Source organism: Lissotriton vulgaris, chromosome 4_1 (assembly GCF_964263255.1).
Source record: "Lissotriton vulgaris chromosome 4_1, aLisVul1.2, whole genome shotgun sequence".
Taxonomy (NCBI): Eukaryota; Metazoa; Chordata; class Amphibia; order Caudata; family Salamandridae; genus Lissotriton; species Lissotriton vulgaris.
Genome location: NC_141691.1, coordinates 755100773 through 755122523, shown reverse-complemented (window position 1 = coordinate 755122523; position 21751 = coordinate 755100773). Strand labels below are relative to the sequence as shown.

General features: G+C 48.1%; 1 protein-coding gene across 1 annotated transcript in view; it reads left to right on the top strand.

The window, feature by feature from the left end:
- The window catches only part of GMDS (GDP-mannose 4,6-dehydratase), a 1789479-nt gene that overhangs the window by 1555229 nt on the left and 212499 nt on the right, over positions 1-21751 (top strand). Inside the window, exon 9 of the mRNA XM_086965061.1 lies at positions 9369-9465. Coding sequence (XP_086821187.1) covers positions 9369-9465 — 97 coding nt within the window. The remainder of the gene's footprint in view (positions 1-9368; positions 9466-21751) is intronic.

Here is a 21751-nt window from a genome sequence, read left to right as displayed (position 1 = left end):
TGAACACCTCGAAAAAAACAACCTGCTGGACCCCAAATCAGGTTTCAGAGACAATCACAGCACTGAGACAGTCCTGATTGCCGCAACAGACGACATCTGCATCCTGCTCCACCTTTCGACACAGTCTACCTACACACATTCATTCATCGACTGCGCTAGATCAAAATCAGACAATGCTCTCTGATGGATGGCATCTTATCACAAGTGGCACACCCAGAGAATCCGTCTCCCTCCCTTCACCTCACAACCCAGGCACCCCATCTGCGGCGTCCCTCAGGGCTCATCTCTCAGTCCAACCCTCTTCAACTTCTACATGACACCACTCGCACAAATGACCAGAACTCACAACATCAACATCATCTCCTAGGATGACAATTCCCAGTTCGTCCTCACGTTCTCAGCAGACCCCACCTCGACGGAGATCAACTTCAACAACTGTATGAAGAATGTCTCAGCCTGGATGAAGCTCAACATGAACAAAACTGAAGTTCTGATCTTGGGCAGACACATACCTTTTGGTATGGCTTCTGTTGGCCATTGAAACTTGGACCCACCCCCACTCCGAAAGACCACGCCCGCAACCATTGCATCATCCTAGACTGCGAATTCCAGGGACAGACGGCCGTTCTGGGCATCAGCATTTCCCTGGGAGGCTGGAAGGGTGGGGGGCAGTTTTTTAGTGGTGGGGGCCGATTTTGCAGCAGCTGCAATATCGGTCCCCAGTAACAAAAGCAGCAAGAAAGTGTTTCCAGCCTCCCAAGGCCTGGCAGTGTTCCCCCAGGGGCTGGTCTGAGAAAATTGCCAGGGTTGTTTTGGGTTTGCAGTCCGGCCCTGGTGAACTCGCCATGGAACATCAGATCAACGCCGTCTCCTCAGCCTGCTTCTACACTGTCCACATGCTCTGCTGAGTTTTCAAGTGGCTCCCTTCTCCACATGCCCTGCAGAGTTTTCAAGTTGCTCCCCATCAGCACCTGGAAGACGGTAATGCAGACCCTCATCACCAGCCGACTGGACTACGGCAACACACTCTATGCAGGCACCACCACAAGGTCATGAAAAGACTCCAGAAAATCCAGAAGCCAGACTGAACCTCAACCTGCCCAAGAGGACCCAAATCACCCAGCACCAGAAGACCTCAACTGGCTCCCTATCCAGAAGCGATGCCGATTCAGGTTCCTGACCCATGCCTACAAAGTCCTCCATGACAAAGGACCTACTTACTTCACCACCGCCTGAATTTCCACTGACCCCCTCCCCCCAGGAATCTCCATTCTGCTCACCTCGCTCTCGCACATATACCATGCATCCGCCTCTTCACCCTCGCTGACCTACTTCAAGAAGGGACTCAAGGCCTGGTTCTTCGACTGATACCTGCAGCACAGTGCTTGGATACCCTCTCGGTGACAAGCCACACTGGTATACAACGTTTACAACTGAATTTTTACAACGCACTACCATTAGAACGCAGGCATTACCACGCATACCATTACAACGCATTGCGCTGGGGGGCGCTCTAGGATAGGGAATAAGTATAATTTTATATCCAACACCTTCCCTAGTGTCCACGGGGACTGGAGTTGGAATATAAAATTATACTTACCACTATCCAGCACCTCTAAGCGCTATGCGTTGTAACGGTATTCGTTGTAAATACCGCGTTGTAAAGGTATGCGTGGTAACAGTATGCGTTGTCACGTCATACATCCAGCCACACTATATACGTATTGATTGTTTAGTTGGTGTTGGAAGGGCGGGACCAGGGATGTGGACATTGCTACAGTGAGTGGGGACCGCCCCTCAACGATGCTGATGGTTCGATCTGTGTGGTCCTTCTGGGATGAATGGTCAACCTGAGTTTTGCCCATGGAGGTCCCAATTGTAAATATCGCCAAACTGTGTACTCATTTACTTAACTGTTACATAAGTTAGAATTTTGACCTGTGATTATCTGCGATTGCTGTGTTTCAATATATGAATTACTGGCAATATGATTCTGGATAATTTTTGTGTTTTGATTGTACTGTAATATACATAACCTGGCTTTTCAAAAACAATTAGTTAACTTGTCATTGACTCGTTTGGATTTGAGGGTGTGCGGTCCTGACTGGGGTCTTCAAGTCTTTTCAGTTGTGTACAGAAACATGTGTGGACAAGTATTTTGCAACCACCTCCCCACCCTATTTTTCTAAACCTCTTAGTAAATACAGTGTTGAAGCTGGCTTGATCCTGTAGGCCTTTTGTAAATGACTAGATCTGCCTCTGAGAGCCCTAAGTGTAGTCCACACCTCATGTATAGGACTCCAACAATGGTCCAGTGTACTTGCCAAGAGTGATATTTGGGAATGGTGCCCCACTTGTGAGCCGTCACGCCCTGCCAGTGGCCTCCCCATACTCACCAATTAATGTGCTCTGCGCTGGTAGTATGCATGAAAACATAATTGATTTCATGAATATACAGTTGTAGTTTTGTGCACACTGTCTGCACACGCCATTCCTACAGACATAGCTGCTGGTGAAAGGAGAGCAGGGGTGGCGGGAGGCTGTGGTGGCAGAACTGTGATCAATCTCTAGATTGCCATGTTTTTGTAAAAGAATAACTTTCAGTCCTTGAAGCTTTAGTATCATTTAATGTAGAAGTAATTGTCTGCAGGTGATGTTCCCTTTCCAGCCAGCTATCAACCGTCTGTACAAAGAACACACACTGCAGAATGCAAAGAACATTCTAATAAAGAACCACAGTACATCATACACATTAAAGGTACACAACCAAATGATAACACATCCTCTTCTCTTAACGCATGGAAAACACTTGGTGATGAAATGAGTAAAGAATGAAACAGAACAAAATCTAAAAATATATCATTTGCAAATATAATCCTTCAAGTACTTGGGTGGACATCTCATTCTGTAATGGCCTTGTCTTAAACCACTTTCTAAACCTCTGCCCTGTACTTCTCCTCTCAAAACTTCACAATCATCCATCAACATATAACCACTTCAACCATCCCCCATACTCACATCTTTACCTAAAGGATTTGAATCATTTCTCCGCACACCCTCGAACATGGCTACCCTGCGCTTATTCCACTTCTCACCATTCTCCAAAACAACATACATTTCATGCAAATCCTTAACTCTGAATGGTCCACGAAACTTGACACCAGATCCTTCAAACCTGCCACTTTTGACCTTGACAAGATCACCTGGTTTCAAATTTCCCATTTGTGAAACAACAACAGGATCACCACTTCCTTAAAAAAAAAATCATCCAAGCAGGACACATTTTAGTGTTGCCATTTTGTCCCCTTATCAAACTAAAGGGAATTTCTTTAGTGACACCATTTTCTGTGGTGGGATACGCCCACACCAGCTCCTCAACCATTTTTTTAACATTACCTCTACCTGCATAAGCCATCTGCACCACACCTTTGATTAAGCGATTCGCCCTCTAAACAAAACCATTTCCTTGTGGATTATATAACGAGGTGCGAGAATGACATATACCACAGGTCTCCAAAAATAGCTTCATTTCTCTAGATGTTAACTGTGTACCATTGTCAGTTATACGTTTAGTGGGATAGCCTTCCCCTCTGAATACTTCCTCCAACAATTCTATGGTCTTCCTGGTTGTGATTTCACGTAAAAATGTAACCACCAACCATTTTGAATACACATACACCATGACCAACGCAAATTTATATTCCGAGACTTTAATCTCATAGGTCCAATACCAAGTTATAACATAAGTACACAGCAATATGCAGATAGGCTTCAATGGTGTACATGTGTGCAGATATAATTTAGATATGCCTCCTCACACATACACAATTTTCTGTACTTAGCAGACATACTGTCCATAACCCAGCATCATGCTGCTAAATGGTACTATCAAGGGACACTCCACTGAGAGCAGACTCGGACCACCTGAAAGGAGGGAGAGGAGCAAGGGTGAGATCCCAACCCCTGTCCCATTTTCTGATAGAAGTGAAACTTTCAGTCAGAACAGAAGCTAGGAGATGGCACAAGTCAGGCCATTCCCACCCTAATCCTGCTCCTGATGCTCTGTCTAGCTTCCTTTTTGGGGCATCAGTGTCTTGGTCTACTGGTTTCTACTTTCAGTTCCAAATTCAGAGGCTGCATTCGGTCATGGAGAAGTAGAGACAACCGGCCCCCTCTACCTAATGGAGCCCATGAGCCGAGGAAGCATGGCAAGTCAAAATTGGATCCATATTGCTCGTAATACTTGGCAAATTAGGCTACCATGGTGCAATGCCCCTGAAAAATTGTTGGTTGTGGCATATTGGTGTTAAAACGTACCATATGGTGAATGCAGCAATGGCATGACGCTGACCACACCTGAAAAACTGTTGGAACTGCTGCATTTGTAGTACTTCTTGCGATATGTGGGTTCATCCATACCATAATGGTGTTAAACCTTGACTAAGTCGAGAATCTGGCATATCTGTGCTAATTGGTACCATGTGAGAGGCATCCACGACATGATTGTGCCCATAGATGGTATTGTTGGCTCTAGGATAATTGTAATATTTGATGCAAGGTGGTCATCCAAGACCACTGACCACCCTCAGTATAATTTTTTATTTGTATTTAATTGAAAGGTTTTACATAGCGCTGGCTAGACCCGGGTGTATCAGAGCGCTTTACATGAGTATCAGACCATAGTTGCAGGTTACATCGTTATAAAGGTTATACAGTTATTAGAGCATAGCTACATAGTTACATGTTCGGTCGAGACAAACAATAAGGGCATATGCGTAAGGGAAAAAGTAGGCAAGGGGAACTATTTAGGGGGGAGGGGGTAGGAGCAGGGGAAGTAGACTGCAAATGAAGGAGGAGAAGAGGAGGGGGAGGATGAGAGACTCAACATGAAAGAAGAGGGAGAGGGTGACGGGGGCAAAAACCGGTAGACAAGTAAAAGTTGCGTTCAAAGTCCTGTAAGCTGTGATCCCAGGGGAAGTGATATCATTCCCCCAACTCTGATGCAAGAGGCTCCCTTTACACAGTGGACTCTCTCAGGGGGGTCTCTGAGATTTCAACGCCTACCTACTGGATCCTTCCCCAAAAATGGGAGAGGTTCCCCAAAAAGGGTAGAGGAAGTGCTTTGGCAAGGGGCGCCATACCATGCCTCAACTGTGAGTGGCTCCCTTAGTGCTGTGGACTCTTTCAGAGGGATTACTGAGACTCCAGAGTAAAAGTAGTTGGATCTTTCCCCAACAAGGGGAGAAGGAGTGCTTAGTTAAAGGGTACAAGGGACAGGGGGCTAGAGGGCGTAGCAGGCAAGGTGAGATTCCTAGCTTTTTGTGGCCATCTGTGGCATGGTGGTATCTGCCTTTGTGATGTTACTAGTCTTCGCTCAATATTTTAATAATGTTACGTTTATTTGACCTTTTTTGATAAAGCGCTGTTTATACTGCCATGCAGTGGTCTCAGAGTGCCTTGCATGTTGGTATTTCTTGCCATATTGAGAACAGTCGTTGACAGGAACATTTGAACGTGTTTTTTTTTCTCTTTTGATTTAAATCATTTTCTAATGAATTTTCCGGCAATGAACACAACAGCTCTCAAAATTGCTTGCATTCACATGTAAAAATAATGAGTAAGAGTTTAAACTAAAAAACGCCAGACTTGAGTGAAGACGCGGTCACAGATGAGAGTGAATGGCTTACTGTTATGTTGTGTAATACATGTTATACACCTTTTTTTCTCTCCCTTTTATTTTATATGGTGGGGGGTGATGTCGGTTACAAGTTATTGTTTTTTTAATTATGTTCCAAGGGGGATGTGTTATGTTGTGTAATACATGTTATACACCTTTAACTGTGTTCATTCCGCATTCAACTATATCAGAGGTCTTCAAACTTTTTGATGCCGAGACCCCCTTGTAAAACCTTTTTAGGCTTAAGGAACCCCTCCCAACAAAAGTTTCTAGAAACTGGTACTCCTCATCATCAACCACTATCGACAACCATACATGCGCCTGTTAGACCTCATCACATCTATCAATCCATCATTCATCCAGCCACACTTTCACACATCCATCCATCATCCATCCACCCTTTCATCCTTCCATCCATACATCCATCCTTCATCCATCCACCCTTTCATCCTTACACCCTTACACCCTTTCATCCTTACACCCATCCTTTACCCATCCACCCTTCCATCCATCCATCCATCATTCATCCACCCACCTTTTCACACATCCATCCATCATTCATCCATGCAACATTTTATCCATCCATACTTCCATGCTTCATCCATCCATACTTCCATGCTTCATCCATACATCCATCCTTCATCCATACATCCATCCTTCATCCACCCTTTCATCCTTCCATCCATACATCCATCCTTCACCCATCTACTGTTTCATCCTTCCTTCCATCCATCCACCCTTCATCCATCCACCCTTCATCCATCCACCCTTCATCCATCCACCCTTCATCCATCCACCCTTTCATCCATCCACTCATCATTCATCCACCCACCTTTTCACATATCCATCCATTCATCCTTCATCCATCCTTTCATCCTTACATCTATACATTAATCCTTCATCCATCCACCCTTTCATCCATCTATTCACCCACCATTCACCCACCCACCTTTTCACACATCCATCCATCATGATCCATTCAACCTTGTATCCATCCATACATCCATCCTTCATCCGTCCACCCTTTCATCCTTCCATTCATCCTTCATCCGTCCACCCTTTCATCCTTCCATTCATCCTTCATCAATCCACCCTTCCATCCATCCATTCACCCATCATTCATCCACCCACCTTTTCACACATCCATCATTCATCCATGCAACATTTTATCCATCCATACATCCATCCTTCATCCATCCACCCTTTCATCCTTCCATCCATCCACCCTTTCATCCTTCCATCCATACATTCATCCTTCATCCTTCCACCCTTTCATCCATACATCCATCCTTCATCCATCCACCCTTTCATCCTTCCATCCATACATCCATCCTTCACCCATCTAATGTTTCATCCTTCCTTCCATCAATCTATCCATCCATCCTTCATCCATCCACCCTTTCATCCATCCATCCACTCATCATTCATCCACCCACCTTTTCACATATCCATCCATCCTTCATCCATCCACCCTTTCATCCTTACATCCATACATTCATCCTTCATCCATCCACCCTTTCATCCATCCATTCACCCATCATTCATTCACCCACCTGTTCACACATCCATCCATCATGATCCATGCAACCTTGTATCCATCCATGCATCCACCCTTCATCCACCCTTTCATCCATCTATCCATCCTTCATCCGTCCATCCTTTCATCCTTCCATCCATACATCCATCCTTCATCCATCCACCCTTCCATCCATCCATCCATTCAAACATCATTCATCGACCCACCTTTTCACACATCCATCCATCATTCATCCATGCAACATTTTATCCATCCATACATCCCTCCTTCATCCATCTTCCCTTTCATCCTTCCATGCATACATACATCCTTCATCCATCCACCCTTTCATCCATCCATCAACTCATCATTCATCCACCCACCTTTTCACATATCCATCCTTCATCCATCCACCCTTTCATCCATCCATTCACCCATCATTCATCCACCCACCTTTTCACACATCCATCCATCATGATCCATGCAACCTTTTATCCATCCATCCATCCTTCATCCATCCAACCTTTCATCCATTCATCCACCCACCTTTTCTGTGCCTCTCTCATGGGGGGAGCGGAGTGGGGGGGGGTCAGTATCTCTCTGCGTCTTCTTCCTTCTTCTTCCTCTCTCATGGGAGGGCATCTCTGTGCCTCCCTGCGGGGGGCGGACAGGCTATAACAACACCTCACCTTTTTAAGACTTTTTTTTTTTAGACTTTTTAAGTTCTCTTTGCACTTTAGCACTTTGCACTTTGTATTACTCATGCTGATATAAAATTGTAACATAATGTATGATGATTTTTAACTTGTTAACCTTAATTGTTTTTAATTGCTCTCAATGTATGTGTTGTTTGTATCAATGTATTATATATTTGCCATTGTCTTTGTATGATATTAAGTTATCGCAATAAAGTATTTTGACTGACTGACTAACATCTCACCTGAAGAACAGACTCTCAGGCACATTTCTCCTGCACAGGCGCCAGGCATGAGGGTTTGTGCTTTGTGCTTTACAGGCAGGACGCACAGCTCCAGGCGCGCAACGTCCTTTGAACTCAAAGGGCTACAGCCTCCTCCCCCAGCCACCCTCCCCTGCCCCCCCATCCCTTCCCCTCCTCGTGTATGTGAGCCGGGCTTAAACACCTTCAGAGGGACACACACAAAGCCGCACCCCAGTACTTCACAGGTCTTTAACCCGTTGCCTGCTGATGACGGAACCGCTCTGTCATCAGCTGCGGTGGCGCTGTGCTGATGACGGAGCGGTTCCGTCATGGACGGAGCGCCTGCGCGGCGTGAATTCCGCGCCTGCGCTGAGCGTTCCATTGAGCGGGGCGGGCCATGACTGAACCGCTCCATCATAAGCACAGCGCCACCAACGCTGGTGACAGAGCGGTTCCGTCACCAGCAAGCGGCCGCCGCGCGGCCGCCCCACCCCCTTAGCACTGCGGCGGAATAGCCGCCGCAGTGAAGGGGTTAAGAGACCTTTTACTTGTTAATGAGGCTTTGTTGTTTTTCACCCCTTGGTGTGAATTAGGCCTCCGCCGTGAGCACCCTCACTCAGCCCGACGCCACTAAGGCAAACTGACAATCTGCGACCCCCTTCCCAGGACTCCACGACCCCCCTGGGGGTCGCGCCCCAGAGATTGAAGACCCCTGCTAGAGTTATTACACTGTGTTCTTACCTATGTGTTCCAATGTTATTCAGTTGATGCTGACTGCTAACCTGTAAGGCTGTGTACCTGCTCTTCTCTACATTAAACTAATTTCAACCTACTTGGAGTAATCTCTTCAATACAACACTTACCACATTGATCGAGTCCCTTTGTAGGTTAGTAGCTGTGCATCGAAATGTTGGAACACAAGTATGTGCAGTTAATCTGTCAGGCGGTTTAAGGTGGAATGAACTTGGGTGGAATTAACTAAGTGATATTTTAAGTAAGTAAGTGATATTGGTTTGAAGCATGCTGTCTTCTGAGGTCATTAGCACCCCTTGTGGTCCCTCCGACCCCCTTTGCCCCTCCGCGTTTATCTTTGTTCCTTCAGTTAATGAGTTCACACACACTCTCCCGTTGAGTGGATTGACACTGGGCCCAGACATCTGAAGTAGGTCAAATGGCTCTTAAAAGCAGAGGGTCGGTGTAATTAAGGTCTCAGTAATTGTTTGTCTTATTTACAGGTGGCAAGGGAAGGATGAGAATGAAGTAGGCCTGTGCAAGGAGACCGGCAAGATCCACGTAGCCGTTGACCACAAGTACTACAGGCCGACTGAAGTGGTAAGTGAAACCCTCGCTTCCGGCCTCGTGACCGGATAATCCAATCCGCGCGACGGTAAAACGTCGTGCGTGGCCAGCTGCTGGCGGTGGGCGTCTAATTGAAACCAAGTCACCAAACGAAAAGATGGGCCATGGCAGAAGGTTTAATTTACGCTGCAGCAAATGGGCAAGTTTACACAGGTCTTCGCAAAGGGGTGCTGTTGGCCACGTCATAAACACGACAGTGGAAGGATGAGTCACAGCGTTAGGTGTAGGAAGGCCCCAGGGAGTAAGGCATCTTTCATGTAGTCCACACCAAGAGCGAGCTCACGCCTTTGGAAGTACAGGAAGTCATTCTTTGGTAATCACTCAAATAAGCCAGGTATTATTTGAGGGTAATGCCTCATCAAATATATTATCTCCATGATGTTATTGTGACTCACATTCTTCCATTCGGATTGACCCTTGTTCGTGCAACAGAATATATATATATGTCGAGATGTTACTCATAGCATTGCGTGTTGACTGAATAAAGTGTCACATAATATGACCATGAAATGCTGGAGCTGCAAGAGATGGCTATGAAATGCTTTGAAACCATATTTTGGGCTCAAGCAGAAAAAAAGAACTATACCATCGCATAAGTGTATTTACTGGTTCACATGCTAAATAGTTTTTTTTGTGGTACACTACACTGTATTGCACACCTGACATTGAAATGTTTCAGTCAAACAATTTTTCTCGTGTTTATTATATTCATATCGAAAAAATTAGCTGCAGGTGAATAGACGATGCTTGTGTTCCTCCAACCCTACACTTACAGCAATAATACAAAGCATAAAACAAACATTATTATTAACGCCTGGGACACAATTTCAGTCTATAACTTTTAGGTTGGGATCTATAAGGGCTCAAATACATATAAGTTCCAGACACCTATATTGTAATTAGCACCCCGCTTCTCGAGACCCCCACCGTCCTATCACAGCCCTTGAAACTCACACCATTGGCCCCATATCTTTGTAAATCTATGAGGGCATCCTGTCCTCTTACATATACCTCTCACCGCTGCCACGTATCCGTCCATTATTAAAGTCTACTCGTAGAAATAGGGAGTTATGTCATTCCCCCATAGTTTAGCAATGTCTCATCTGGCCATTGCCGTGCAGATTTCCCACAGTAGTTTAATATATTCAGGGCCACTGGAATTATGCGGTTCTGCAGCAATTTTCGCATAATTATGGATTTACAGCATTTATCACATAATCCACCATCTGCTACATAATCTGCAGATTTTAACGAAAAAAAATGTTTCTAGCTCAAACTTCTCAAAATTTACAAACAATATGGCGACTCAGGTTCCTTTGCCTTAGAAAGCCTGTTTCGCAAAGGTCGTCTGGTCGTCTTTCAGCTGCTAATCTCTGTATTTGTGTATTAAATTGGTACTAATTAAGGTGAACTCTTTTCTCAGACACTGTTACCAGGTGAAAAAATAATGAAATAATACTATCACAAAATGTGCCGCATTATGTCCGATATTTTGCCTTTTCTTGCCACATAATTTAGTCAACCCAGTTGCATAATTTGGTCATTTTCTGCTGCATAATTTCAGTGGGAGAACTTGCCAGACACCTGGTAGCATTATCTAGGATACCAGCTCTTTTAAAATGTACACTACTATTGACAAACAACCCCCCACCTTCTACTAAACTCCTTTATCAGTGGACACTCTCATGTATGTGTGGATAACATCTTCCTTTCTACCACATCCCCTCAGGCCTCTCAGGTACAGGTCAGACTGTATGAGAGCCAAGGTCCCCAGCTGGGCCCGGCCCGGGAATAATCCGCTCAATGATGTACCTTAAGATGTACCAGTTGGAACCCAGCCTTAATAGCCATTTTGTCTCTTCCCATCCTGAATCATCGGTTGCTCCATACTCTTCTTCTCATACGCATTTTTCTCGCACTAAAATCTCAGGGTGTTATTGATTGTTTTATAGATCTTTGAAATCGTTTTTTTTCCAGTAGAACTTCCAACAACACTATATTTTGCAATATAGTGTATTCCTGTATATCTACCATTTGTGCTTTGTGATTGCTTAGAGCGTGCTTCAGTTGTATTTCCTACCTTCTGATATGTTAATGGTTAGCAGTTTAGCAAGACTTAGGGAATGCTCCTGAGGAGCTAGCACCATAGCTGAGTGACTTAGATGCTCACCAAATCACAAATGGCATCTGCTCAGATCACAGTCTGAATCCGAGCAATGCCAACTCGGCTTTGTATCATCCGAAGGCCAGTAAACTTCATCCTATGAAATCAGATACTAATGGCATCTGTTTGTAACTGCGTTTAGAGATAGTCAAACTGCAGTAATAATGGGGGCGTGGTCTCATTGTGACTGGAGTGAGACGCACGCCGCGGAAGCTCCGACGGATCGATGCATTCCAAAGTAATTACAGCAGAGCTGGGACTTTATCGGTGCTGGTTTTCCGGGCGCACAGGTGGCGGAGTGTGAGGGGTCCCCCCTGGTGAGCGGACGACAGCAAGGGCTCACCTGCTGTGGTGGGGCAGCCGCCTGAATTTGGCCGTCAGGCCCTGAACGCGGCGGCCTCCATCTTGTGACTTCCAGACCTGGGCCTCCTTTGTGGCTGATGAGAGCTGTCGTGGGCCCCAGGACTTCCCCAGTGCCACGCTAACCCGACAGAGAATCCGGTGCGCATTTAAGACGATTGACGCCCCTGTGGCACCGACGATCGGTGGGGACTCTCTCCTACTGCTCTGGCTGTCCGCCATCTTGGGTCTAGGCGCAGGCTAGAAACCTCCCGGGGCAGGCGATCGGCGAAGCAAACTCCTGGCACCTGAACCCTTCGGCGGTGAGTGGCGCTGCTGTGTGGCTGGCGGTGGGCGGAGGTGGCGAGCAGGGGAGCCCTGGCTGAAGAGGGCCCGGCTCTGAACCTGCTGTGACGCGCTCTGGACTTGATGCGCTGAGACTCTGCTAGCAGAGGCGAGGGAGAACTTGATTACTGCCCCTGAGAGAAGGCCTCCGCTGCAGCCACACACCCTGCTTGAGTGCCTGGCCGCCTTCCTGAGCCACTTCTGCCAGGGGCCCTCTTGCGGACTCCCGGCCTATATCTGCTACATCGGGCTTCGACACACCAGACCACGCTGTTGAGGCCTACAGGGTGACCAACCTGACCTGGGCGCGCTCATCCTACGGAGGGGACTCGCCCTGGCATCGGACCGTCTGGGCCCTCGTTGACCTGCTGGCTTAAGATATCGCGAAAGACAATCTGGACCGCCTCGGCGAGCTTTTGATCTCCCTGGTTGGTCCTTGGGACCCTGGGCTATCTGGACTCTGAGGCGTGGGACACGGCGCCTTGCAGTATCGGTGGACCGGGCCCTGGGCATGAGAGTGGGGTGGCCCCCTCGAGCTCTGCGGTGCATGTGAGGCGAGCAACATTTAAAGTGCAGCCCCTGTGAGCCATAGTGGAGGAGTGTCATTGATACAGGCTTTATCCGCTGTTGAAGCAGCTGGCAGACACGTGAGGACGGACCCTCTCTACATCTCCAAAAGCGTGGCTGCTGGCGGGTGCGGCCCGGCTCGGCACCTTGGACCCAGCAGCCCCAGGCTGGCCCTTGTTCCCTGGGGCCATGACTGGCTTGTCAGTACTGTGCTGGATGCGCGGCCTAGAGGGGCCTTGGCTTACACGACCCAACCAACGGGGCTTGATCGTCCTATTGGCTAGGGCCCAGATACAACTTGTTTTTTTTGCATCACTGCTTGCCCTCCCCCTCGCTTTATTGATTGTGGGCCCCACCTGAAAGCCCCGGTCCTCGCCCTCTGGGTTGGAGCGGGCACAGCAGACACTCTCCTCTATCTTCTTACGGCCCCTCGACCACCCCTGGCTATCTCGCCTGGCACAGGTGGATACTGGTCCCCACCGGGAGATGACACGCACCAAATCAGTGAAGGACGCAGCCGCACCCCAAAGGACAACCCTCTTGCCACGTCATGGGGCAAATCGGGCACAGCAGCCTCCAGCGAGATGGCCTCACAGACTAGGGGGGACTCACCGCCTGTCACCCAGGCTTTCATGGCTAGCTTCATGTCGGAGCTCAAAACTGAAATGGGTTCCCTACGTACATAGGTTTACTCCTGTGTCTGGGAGCTCAGGAAGAAGGTCACTGACCTTGTAGAACAAACGGATGGCCTTGAGAAGACTATGGATGCACAAACAGAGGACCAAGAGCAACTTTGGCAGCGCCTGGCCACCCTTGGAGAGCAACAGATTGACCTGCAATTGAAGCAGGAGGACTTGGAGACTCAGAGCCGTCGGAATAACCTCTGCATCCGGGGGGTTCCTCTTGGGGCCAAGAGGACAGACATCATGACCTATGTGGCGCAGCTTTTACATGAGGTCTGGGGAGATGATGACGCTTCACCACCAGCTCTGGATCGAGCGCATCGAGTCTCTGGCCCCTCCAACCGACCGGGCCTCCTTCCTGATATTCTGACCCGTGTCCATTTTTTTACAGAAAAGGAGGCAATTCTTAAAACGGCGCGCTCTAAACTGGAGCTTTCCTATAATGGATCATAACAGATCTACCGGGACCTCGTGCACACTACGCTCCGGAGACGCCGAGACTTTAGACCTGTGACGGACAAGCTGAAAAGTTTAAATATTCAATATCAGTGAGGCCACCCCTTTGCGCTCATCTTCCAGTGGGAGTCCAGACATCGGATGGTGAGGTCCTACAAAGAAGCGGGGCAACTTCTCCACCTCTCCCTAACGCCGCCATCTAGCCCTGCAGATCTTCCGCCTCTCACTCAGGCCCCTGCCAAACCATCCTTGTATATAATACGCCATAACCGGTGCATTTCGCATCCTGGAGAACAATCCTCTTCCCAAGCCAGAAATGAGATTATTCAGCACATCCGCTCCATGGAGGGGAAACGCTCTACAACCAGCTCACAGCCTTCAACTCCTTGACTGACCAGATTCTCATCTTCGCCGGCGGCGGAGTACACTGAACTCTGTAACTGTCTCATGACCCAGATGTGTTGGCATCTCGCCCACCGAGTTGATCTCACCCCAGCTCCTCAATTGCAGTGCTAACGGTGCCGGACCGTCCACCCGGATGACCCCTCGTATGGCTAGAGACCCGCGCCCTCCCTGTTCCTGGGCGAGTGACTTCTCCGGGATCACTCGTGCATTAGGGCCTCAACTGACCCACGACTGGAACAGGACACTGTGGCCCGGTTGGCCAATGTTGGTTTTATATCTTTTGGTTGCCTATCTTTTTTTTTCTCTCTCCCTTCTCCTTCTATCTCTTCTGTATCCCTTTCTATGGAGGGCGGGGTGCCCCTCAAGGCGATCTTCCCCCTTCAACAAATGTGACATCTCTCTGCCCTTCTCCCCTGATGCCCCACCCTGCTCTTTACAGTGGCGTGATGGACTATTTCAGGCTCTGACAAAACCATGGCTGTCGCCCCTCCCCTGAAGATCTTGTCCCTCAATGTTAAGGGCCTCAATTCCCCTAACAAGCGACACCAAATATGGAGCTACCTCTTGGAACCAAACCCAGACGACATCCTCCTCCAGGAGACCCACCTTATAAAGGCTGATATCCCTTGTATAGCTCACCCTCGATATCCTCTCCAATTCTGGGCTGCAGCCCCCACTAAAACGGCTGGAGTAGCGATATTCTGTAGACTCAGCATCAGGCAGGGGGAATCTAGGGTATTTTGTAGCAAGGACGGCGCTTTGTCAAGGTTGGGGTCAAGATTGGGCACCGCCTTTTCACACTGTGTAATATCTACATGCCCAATCAGGCGCAGGACTCTTATCTCCAGGCGATCCTGCAGGAGCATGTCCCACAGGCAGACCCCTCATTAATCATAGGGGGGGATTTTTTACATGGTATGGGTCGCTACAATAGATCACAGCGACCCCTCCATCCAAGGGACAGGAGCTATGTCCTCGGCTCTCAGGAGGCAGCTCTCGGACCTTGACCTACTGGACCCCTATGATTCAGAAAAGGTGGTGGTGATTGACAGAGTGTCTGGATTAAGCAGAACACTCGTACCCAGTCAACAGATCAGGGCTTGATCCATCACCGTTTTTTAGCTCACTGCACCATCCCAGCTCAGAACCTGGCTACATGCAAATTAGTCTGTCCTTGGCCCAGTGCATCATGGGAACAGGGCAGACCAAACTACCAAGCCAATTCTTTCACTGGAAAGGAAACAAGCTTCCGGGGACCGGTTTCTGGCATTACAGCCGTCTTCGGCCCGGCTTGCTTGAATCCTGATGGTGCAGTGAGCAAGGGACTCATGTCTGAGCATACCCTTCCACGCTTGTGGTGGACAAAACGATTCAGAAAAGGGGGTGGTGATGGACAGAGTGTCTGAATTAAGCAGAACACTCGTACCCAGTCAACAGATCAGGGCTTGATCCATCACCGTTTTTTTAGCTCACTGCACCATCCCAGCTCAGAACCTGGCTACATGCAAATTAGTCTGTCCCTGGCCCAGTGTATCATGGGAACAGGGCAGACCAAACTACCAAGCCAATTCTGTTTAATTCAGATACTCTGTCCATCACCACCCCCTTTTCTGAATCGTTTTGTCCACCACAAGCGTGGAAGGGTATGCTCAGATGTGAGTCCCTTGCTCACTGCACCATCAGGATTCAAGCAAGCCGGGCCAAAGACGGCTGTAATGCCAGAAACTGGTCCCCGGAAGCTTGTTTCCTTTCCAGTAAAAGAATTGGCTTGGTAGTTTGGTCTGCCCTGTTCCCATGATGCACTGGGCCAGGGACAGACTAATTTGCATGTAGCCAGGTTCTGAGCTGGGATGGTGCAGTGAGCTAAAAATCGGTGATGGATCAAGCCCTGATCTGTTGACTGGGTACGAGTGTTCTGTTTAATTCAGATACTTTGTCCATCACCACCCCCTTTTCTGAATCGTTTTGTCCACCACAAGCGTGGTAGGGTATGCTCAGATGTGAGTCCCTTGCTCACTGCACCATCAGGATTCAAGCAAGCCGGGCCGAAGATGGCTGTAATGCCAGAAACCGGTCCCCGGAAGCTTGTTTCCTTTCCAGTAAAAGAATTGGCTTGGTAGTTTGGTCTGCCCTGTTCCCATGATGCACTGGGCCAGGGACAGACTAATTTGCATGTAGCCAGGTTCTGAGCTGGGATGGTGCAGTGAGCTAAAAAACGGTGATGGATCAAGCCCTGATCTGTTGACTGGGTACGAGTGTTCTGTTTAATTCAGATACTCTGTCCATCACCACCCCCTTTTCTGAATCTACTGGACCCCTGGCACTACCACACTCCTGATACGCACAAATTTCGTACTACTCACACGTGCACCGCTCGTACTTGCGCATCGATTACCTTTTTTATTTCCCACGCTCTGATCAGCTTGTCGCTCTCGGCATCCATGTCTGACATCTCTGTCTCAGATCTCGCCCATCTCGAACTTTGCTTAAAAGGCCCGTCTGCCTGCACCTCTCGAACCCCACGCTGGCACTTGCCTCCGCACATTCTTCGGAACCCAGTCGACGTGGCAAGCCTGCGAACTGCCATTGACTCCTACTTCACAACCAATGACATCCCCGAATCCCCCTTCCCTGTAATGTGGGGTGTGGGAATCGTTTAAGTCCAAGATCCGCGGTCACATCACATCTCTTGCAATCGCATGGGCAAGCGAGCCACGTCTCCTGGAAAGCAACCTCTCCAAGGACATTAAGGCCTTGGAGAGACGGGACCAGGAGCCCCCCTCACTCACACACTAACGTCGCCTCGCGAACCTTCACGGACAACACCGCTCTCTTCAAACGAACAAGGCTGAGAAAGCTCATCTAACTTTGAAACAACGCTATTTTGAGGGAGGGGACAAGGTGGGTACGGTCATGGCTAGACGCCTACGAGTGCGTGAGGCTAGAGCCCACATAGCCAATGTCCAGACTGGCGAAGGCACACGGGTCACCCCAGAGACGGCTAAACGCGAAGCCTTCCACGATTATTAATCAGGGCACTATGCAGCAGACGAGCCGGGCAAAAGATATCCTAGATAATTGCTCCTGGACTCAAATCAGTCCAAATCACGCTCAGCAGCTGGAGGAACTCAAGAGGAGCTTGCAAACGCGCTGAAAGATTTGCCCCATTGGGAAATCCTAGGGTCCGGATGGCCTTCCCCTGTCCCTCTATCGCATGTTCTTGCCACAGCTCCAACCCTACCTCCTACGACTGTTTAACTCTTTTACCGATACGGAGTTACCGTCCACGTCTATGGAATTGGCAGAGATTGCCCTCATCCTCAAACCGGGCAAGGATCCTACCCTATGCTCTTCATTTTGTCCTATAACCCTCCTGAACACAGGCCTTAAAATGTTAACTAAAATATTGGCCAAGCGACTTGACCCACACTTGCCCAGACTTATTGAACCAGATCAGGTCGGCTTCATCTGGCATCGCCAGGGAGCAGACAATGTACGTAGAATCGCTCACCTCGTAGGGAAGGCCCAACATTGGAACATACCGGCATGTCTATTATCACTTGACACTGAAAAGGCGTTCAACCGGGTGGATTTTACTTTTCTCGGAGCTGTGCTACAAAAAATTGGGCTAGGCCAGTCCATGATAGCCAGGATCATGGCGCCCTATCTCTCGCCACAAGCCCGGGTGCGAGTCAATGGTCAACTCACGAATCCCATCTCCATACGACGGGGCACGCCTCAGGGCTGCCTCCTTTCCCCCCTGTTGTTTGCCCTCGTGGTAGAACCTTTGGCCATGATGATTCCACAGGCTACGGACGTACACAGTATCCCCCTTGGAGGTCAACAACACAAAGTGGCACTTTTTGCCGAAGACCTTATTCTCACGCTATCCCACCCACACACTTCTCTCCCCGCAATCCTCTCTTTGTTGCAGTCCTTCGAATTGGCCTCCGGCCTCAAAATTAACCACGAGAAGTCCTGGGCCCTGAACCTAACAATCCCAGAGGAGGAGAACCTGCCCTGCAATCTCTAGTCCCCTACCAATGGGCTACTACCTCCATTCGCTACCTGAGACTCCAGCTGACCCCCTCACTTGTCCCAAACGAACTGGCGGGATTGCAGGAGACCAGTTCTGGAGGACCTGAGGGTTTGGAAATCCCTCAACCTCTCCTGGCTGGGCCGCCTAAACACTATCAAAATGTCGGTGCTTCCAAAAATTCCATATCTATTCTAATGTCTCCCCACCCTCATTTTGCAGCACCAGATCCAAAGTCTTCAACAAGACATCACTGGCTTCATTTGGGGTGGGCGTAGGCCGCGATTCTCCAACAAAATTCTTATGTCCCAGCGAGATAGAGGTGGGCTTGCGTGCCCCAACCTGCTAGTATACTACTGGGCTTCCCATCTTCGCTTCGTCTCTGAGTGGACGGCGAGAGAGCGCGAAAAGGTCTGGTTCCATATGGATAGGCCGGTAACCGGACGAACCATATGGGACCTTTCCTGGCTACATCGGGCCTCAGTCTCCCGTAGCTCTTACATTGCCATGCCCACCAAGACGGTGTTGGACATCTGGGACAAGGTGGCCGTTTCCAAAGGGCCCACTGCCTTCCCCTCCCCCCACACCCCCATTGCAGGCATTTCGCTATTTCTGCCGGCTTTTAACCCGCAGGCGTTCTACAATTGGCTGGAAGGTGGCTGCAGGACGATCCGAGATCTGTTCACGGGGACACATTTAAAACTTTTGCTCAATGCAAGGAGGAGTTCCAACTCCCAGAGGGAGCCATTCTCCAGTATGTGCAGCTTCTCCACTGGTTATCCACGCCTGCTAAAATGCAACCCCATTTGAACGCTTGTGCGCTCCTTTGACAACTCAAAGGGACTGATCTCTCGGACCTACCAGATCCTACAACATCCTCCGCTGGTAGCCACCCAACCATACCAATGACAATGATAGTCGGCGTCTTCCGCCGTAATTGCACCCGCCCGGTGGAGCCGTCTGTGGCGGGACATACCAAAGGTCTATCGCCGTGGGAAACCGCATACAAGATTATGACACAATGGTATTACATACCCTCTCGACTGCATAAGATGTTCCCCACTTCCTCTCAGCTGTGCTGGAGATGCTCGAGCTCCCCGGGCGACTTCATTTATATTTGGTGGGCCTGTTCGCTCCTGACCCTATTCTGGAAAGAGTTTCTTAGTCATAATAAAGTAGTGCTTGGCTTCCCCCTGCCTGAATCTCCAGTCACAATTCTTTTAGGCCTGAAGCCCAACAACCTGTGAGAGCTCACCCGTAGCGATTGGCACATTGCCCTCCACATGCTAGGGACTGCTAAACAGCTCATTGCCTTGGAAAAAGCTAGAGACCCCGCCCCCCCTTCCCCCAACATCTTGTTTACGCGCCTGTGGCATGCAGTGACTATGGAACTTTTTACTGCACGCTTGCAGTCCCGCGACACCCGATTCACTAAAATATGGCAACCACAGGTCAAATACCTCTGTAAAATAAAGCACGTGCGTCTTCTGCCCCGAAGCTCCGGGCCCTACTAGTCTTTGAAGATGCTGTGATTCCACCTGAACCTTATAGTTTAGCTGCATAATCAAATTGGTCCTGCTCCTCGTCATACATGGTACGCCTCAGGCGGTGACTCGATTATTGAATGCTACTTCCCCCCCAACCCGTCATCCTTGTCCTTCCTGCAGTTGCCTTGACCCCCACTATTTGTAACAACAAGCAATGTGACTATTTCCCCGCGCTTCGCTCTATATATCTATGCTCCCTTGTCTTAGCTCTCTTTATCCTTCTTGTTCTTATCTGTCTTCTCGTCACTCTCTATTCGCTAACCTCCTTCTGCCCTCTCCTACAGGCTCTTTGCCTCTTTTTCTTTTTTTTTTCCCCCTCTTTTTCTTGTTATGGTATTACTCATGTTGAAAATGGGTCTTGAAACTCCTCCACACTGCAATCTTATGATGTGCCTTTTGTAATACGTGGCCTGCCCACCATGGGTTGTAGGCGACTTGCTATGTAATGCTGACATCATCAAAGTCCCTCCTGCCTCCCTTAAATAACGCGGCCGGCCTATGTAGGGTTGTGGGCCATATGCTGTGTATGTATAGACCTTCTCTATGGTTTCCTTGCGATAGTAAAAACAGATTTATATAATAAAAAACTGCAGTAATAATTGCTATATGAAATAAAGGAATTAAGGTATAGTATACTTATTTTGCCTTTTCTAAGACCTTGATCTTATTTATTCTGTTCACTCTCCATAAGGTGTGTAGTCTGTTATTTGCCAGGGTAATCCAGTTTAATTCAAAGTAGGAAACTGTTTTTGAGGAGTGGGATTAGCTGGTTCGCAGGGGTTGTTGGTCCCATTGAAGTCTGCTTGTTGGGAAGAAGGTCATCATTTCAAGGAGAGTAATACCTACCAAATAAGTGATCTGAAAGGTAGATATAAGGAGGCAAAATAGTTTTTTTCTGTTACAAGCCGCTTTATGAATCTATGCAAGAACATCGTGGAAGGATCCTAGAGAAGCAAAGACCCCAGATTTGAGTAGGGTTTATTGTATCTGTCAGCAATGGTTGACACCATGGAAGAGGAAAGGCTTTTCCACACTTCTCTGAAGTTATTCTGCAGCACGGATACATTTTAAGTTTCCCTTTTAAGTATACAAGATTACATTTTTGAGCTAATATGTTAAAGCATTTTCTCTGACTTGGTGGATACCTTTTTATGGAACCTGCGCCAGGCATATGCAGTGTGTGCTCATCAGTTAAAACCGAGGTCGTGCAACCCTTTGCTAAACAGGAAAGTGGAGTTTTTCTAAATTTAAAATGTATGCAAATATAAGCATAATCTGTGCTAATGTCTTGAATAATCACTATCCACACACGTGAAACACAAATCACTGATTGCTGGGTTTGTGCACAACCTGCTGGAATAGAATGTTGGTTAATATTCTCTTTCACAGAGTTATCCAGTCCTTTTGACTACCACGTGACCATATGGTCTAGGCCTTGGTTTTTCAAATGCGTTATTAGTCAGAATGTTGTGTGGTAACACAAGTTTTCAAATTGAATGTGATTTAAAGGCAGTCTTGTATAAAGTATCCCCCAACTGTGCATAAATGTAGCTGTAAAAACCCGTCCCTGGAATCTGATGACCTCATAAAGCACGAGACCACAGATGGCATTTTACGGCCTCAGTTTTATTGACTTGAAAAAGTAGTGTTCAGCTACACTTAATGTTGTCAGGCATTTATATAGTAGACAAAAAAATCAGTCATGAGGGAAATCCTT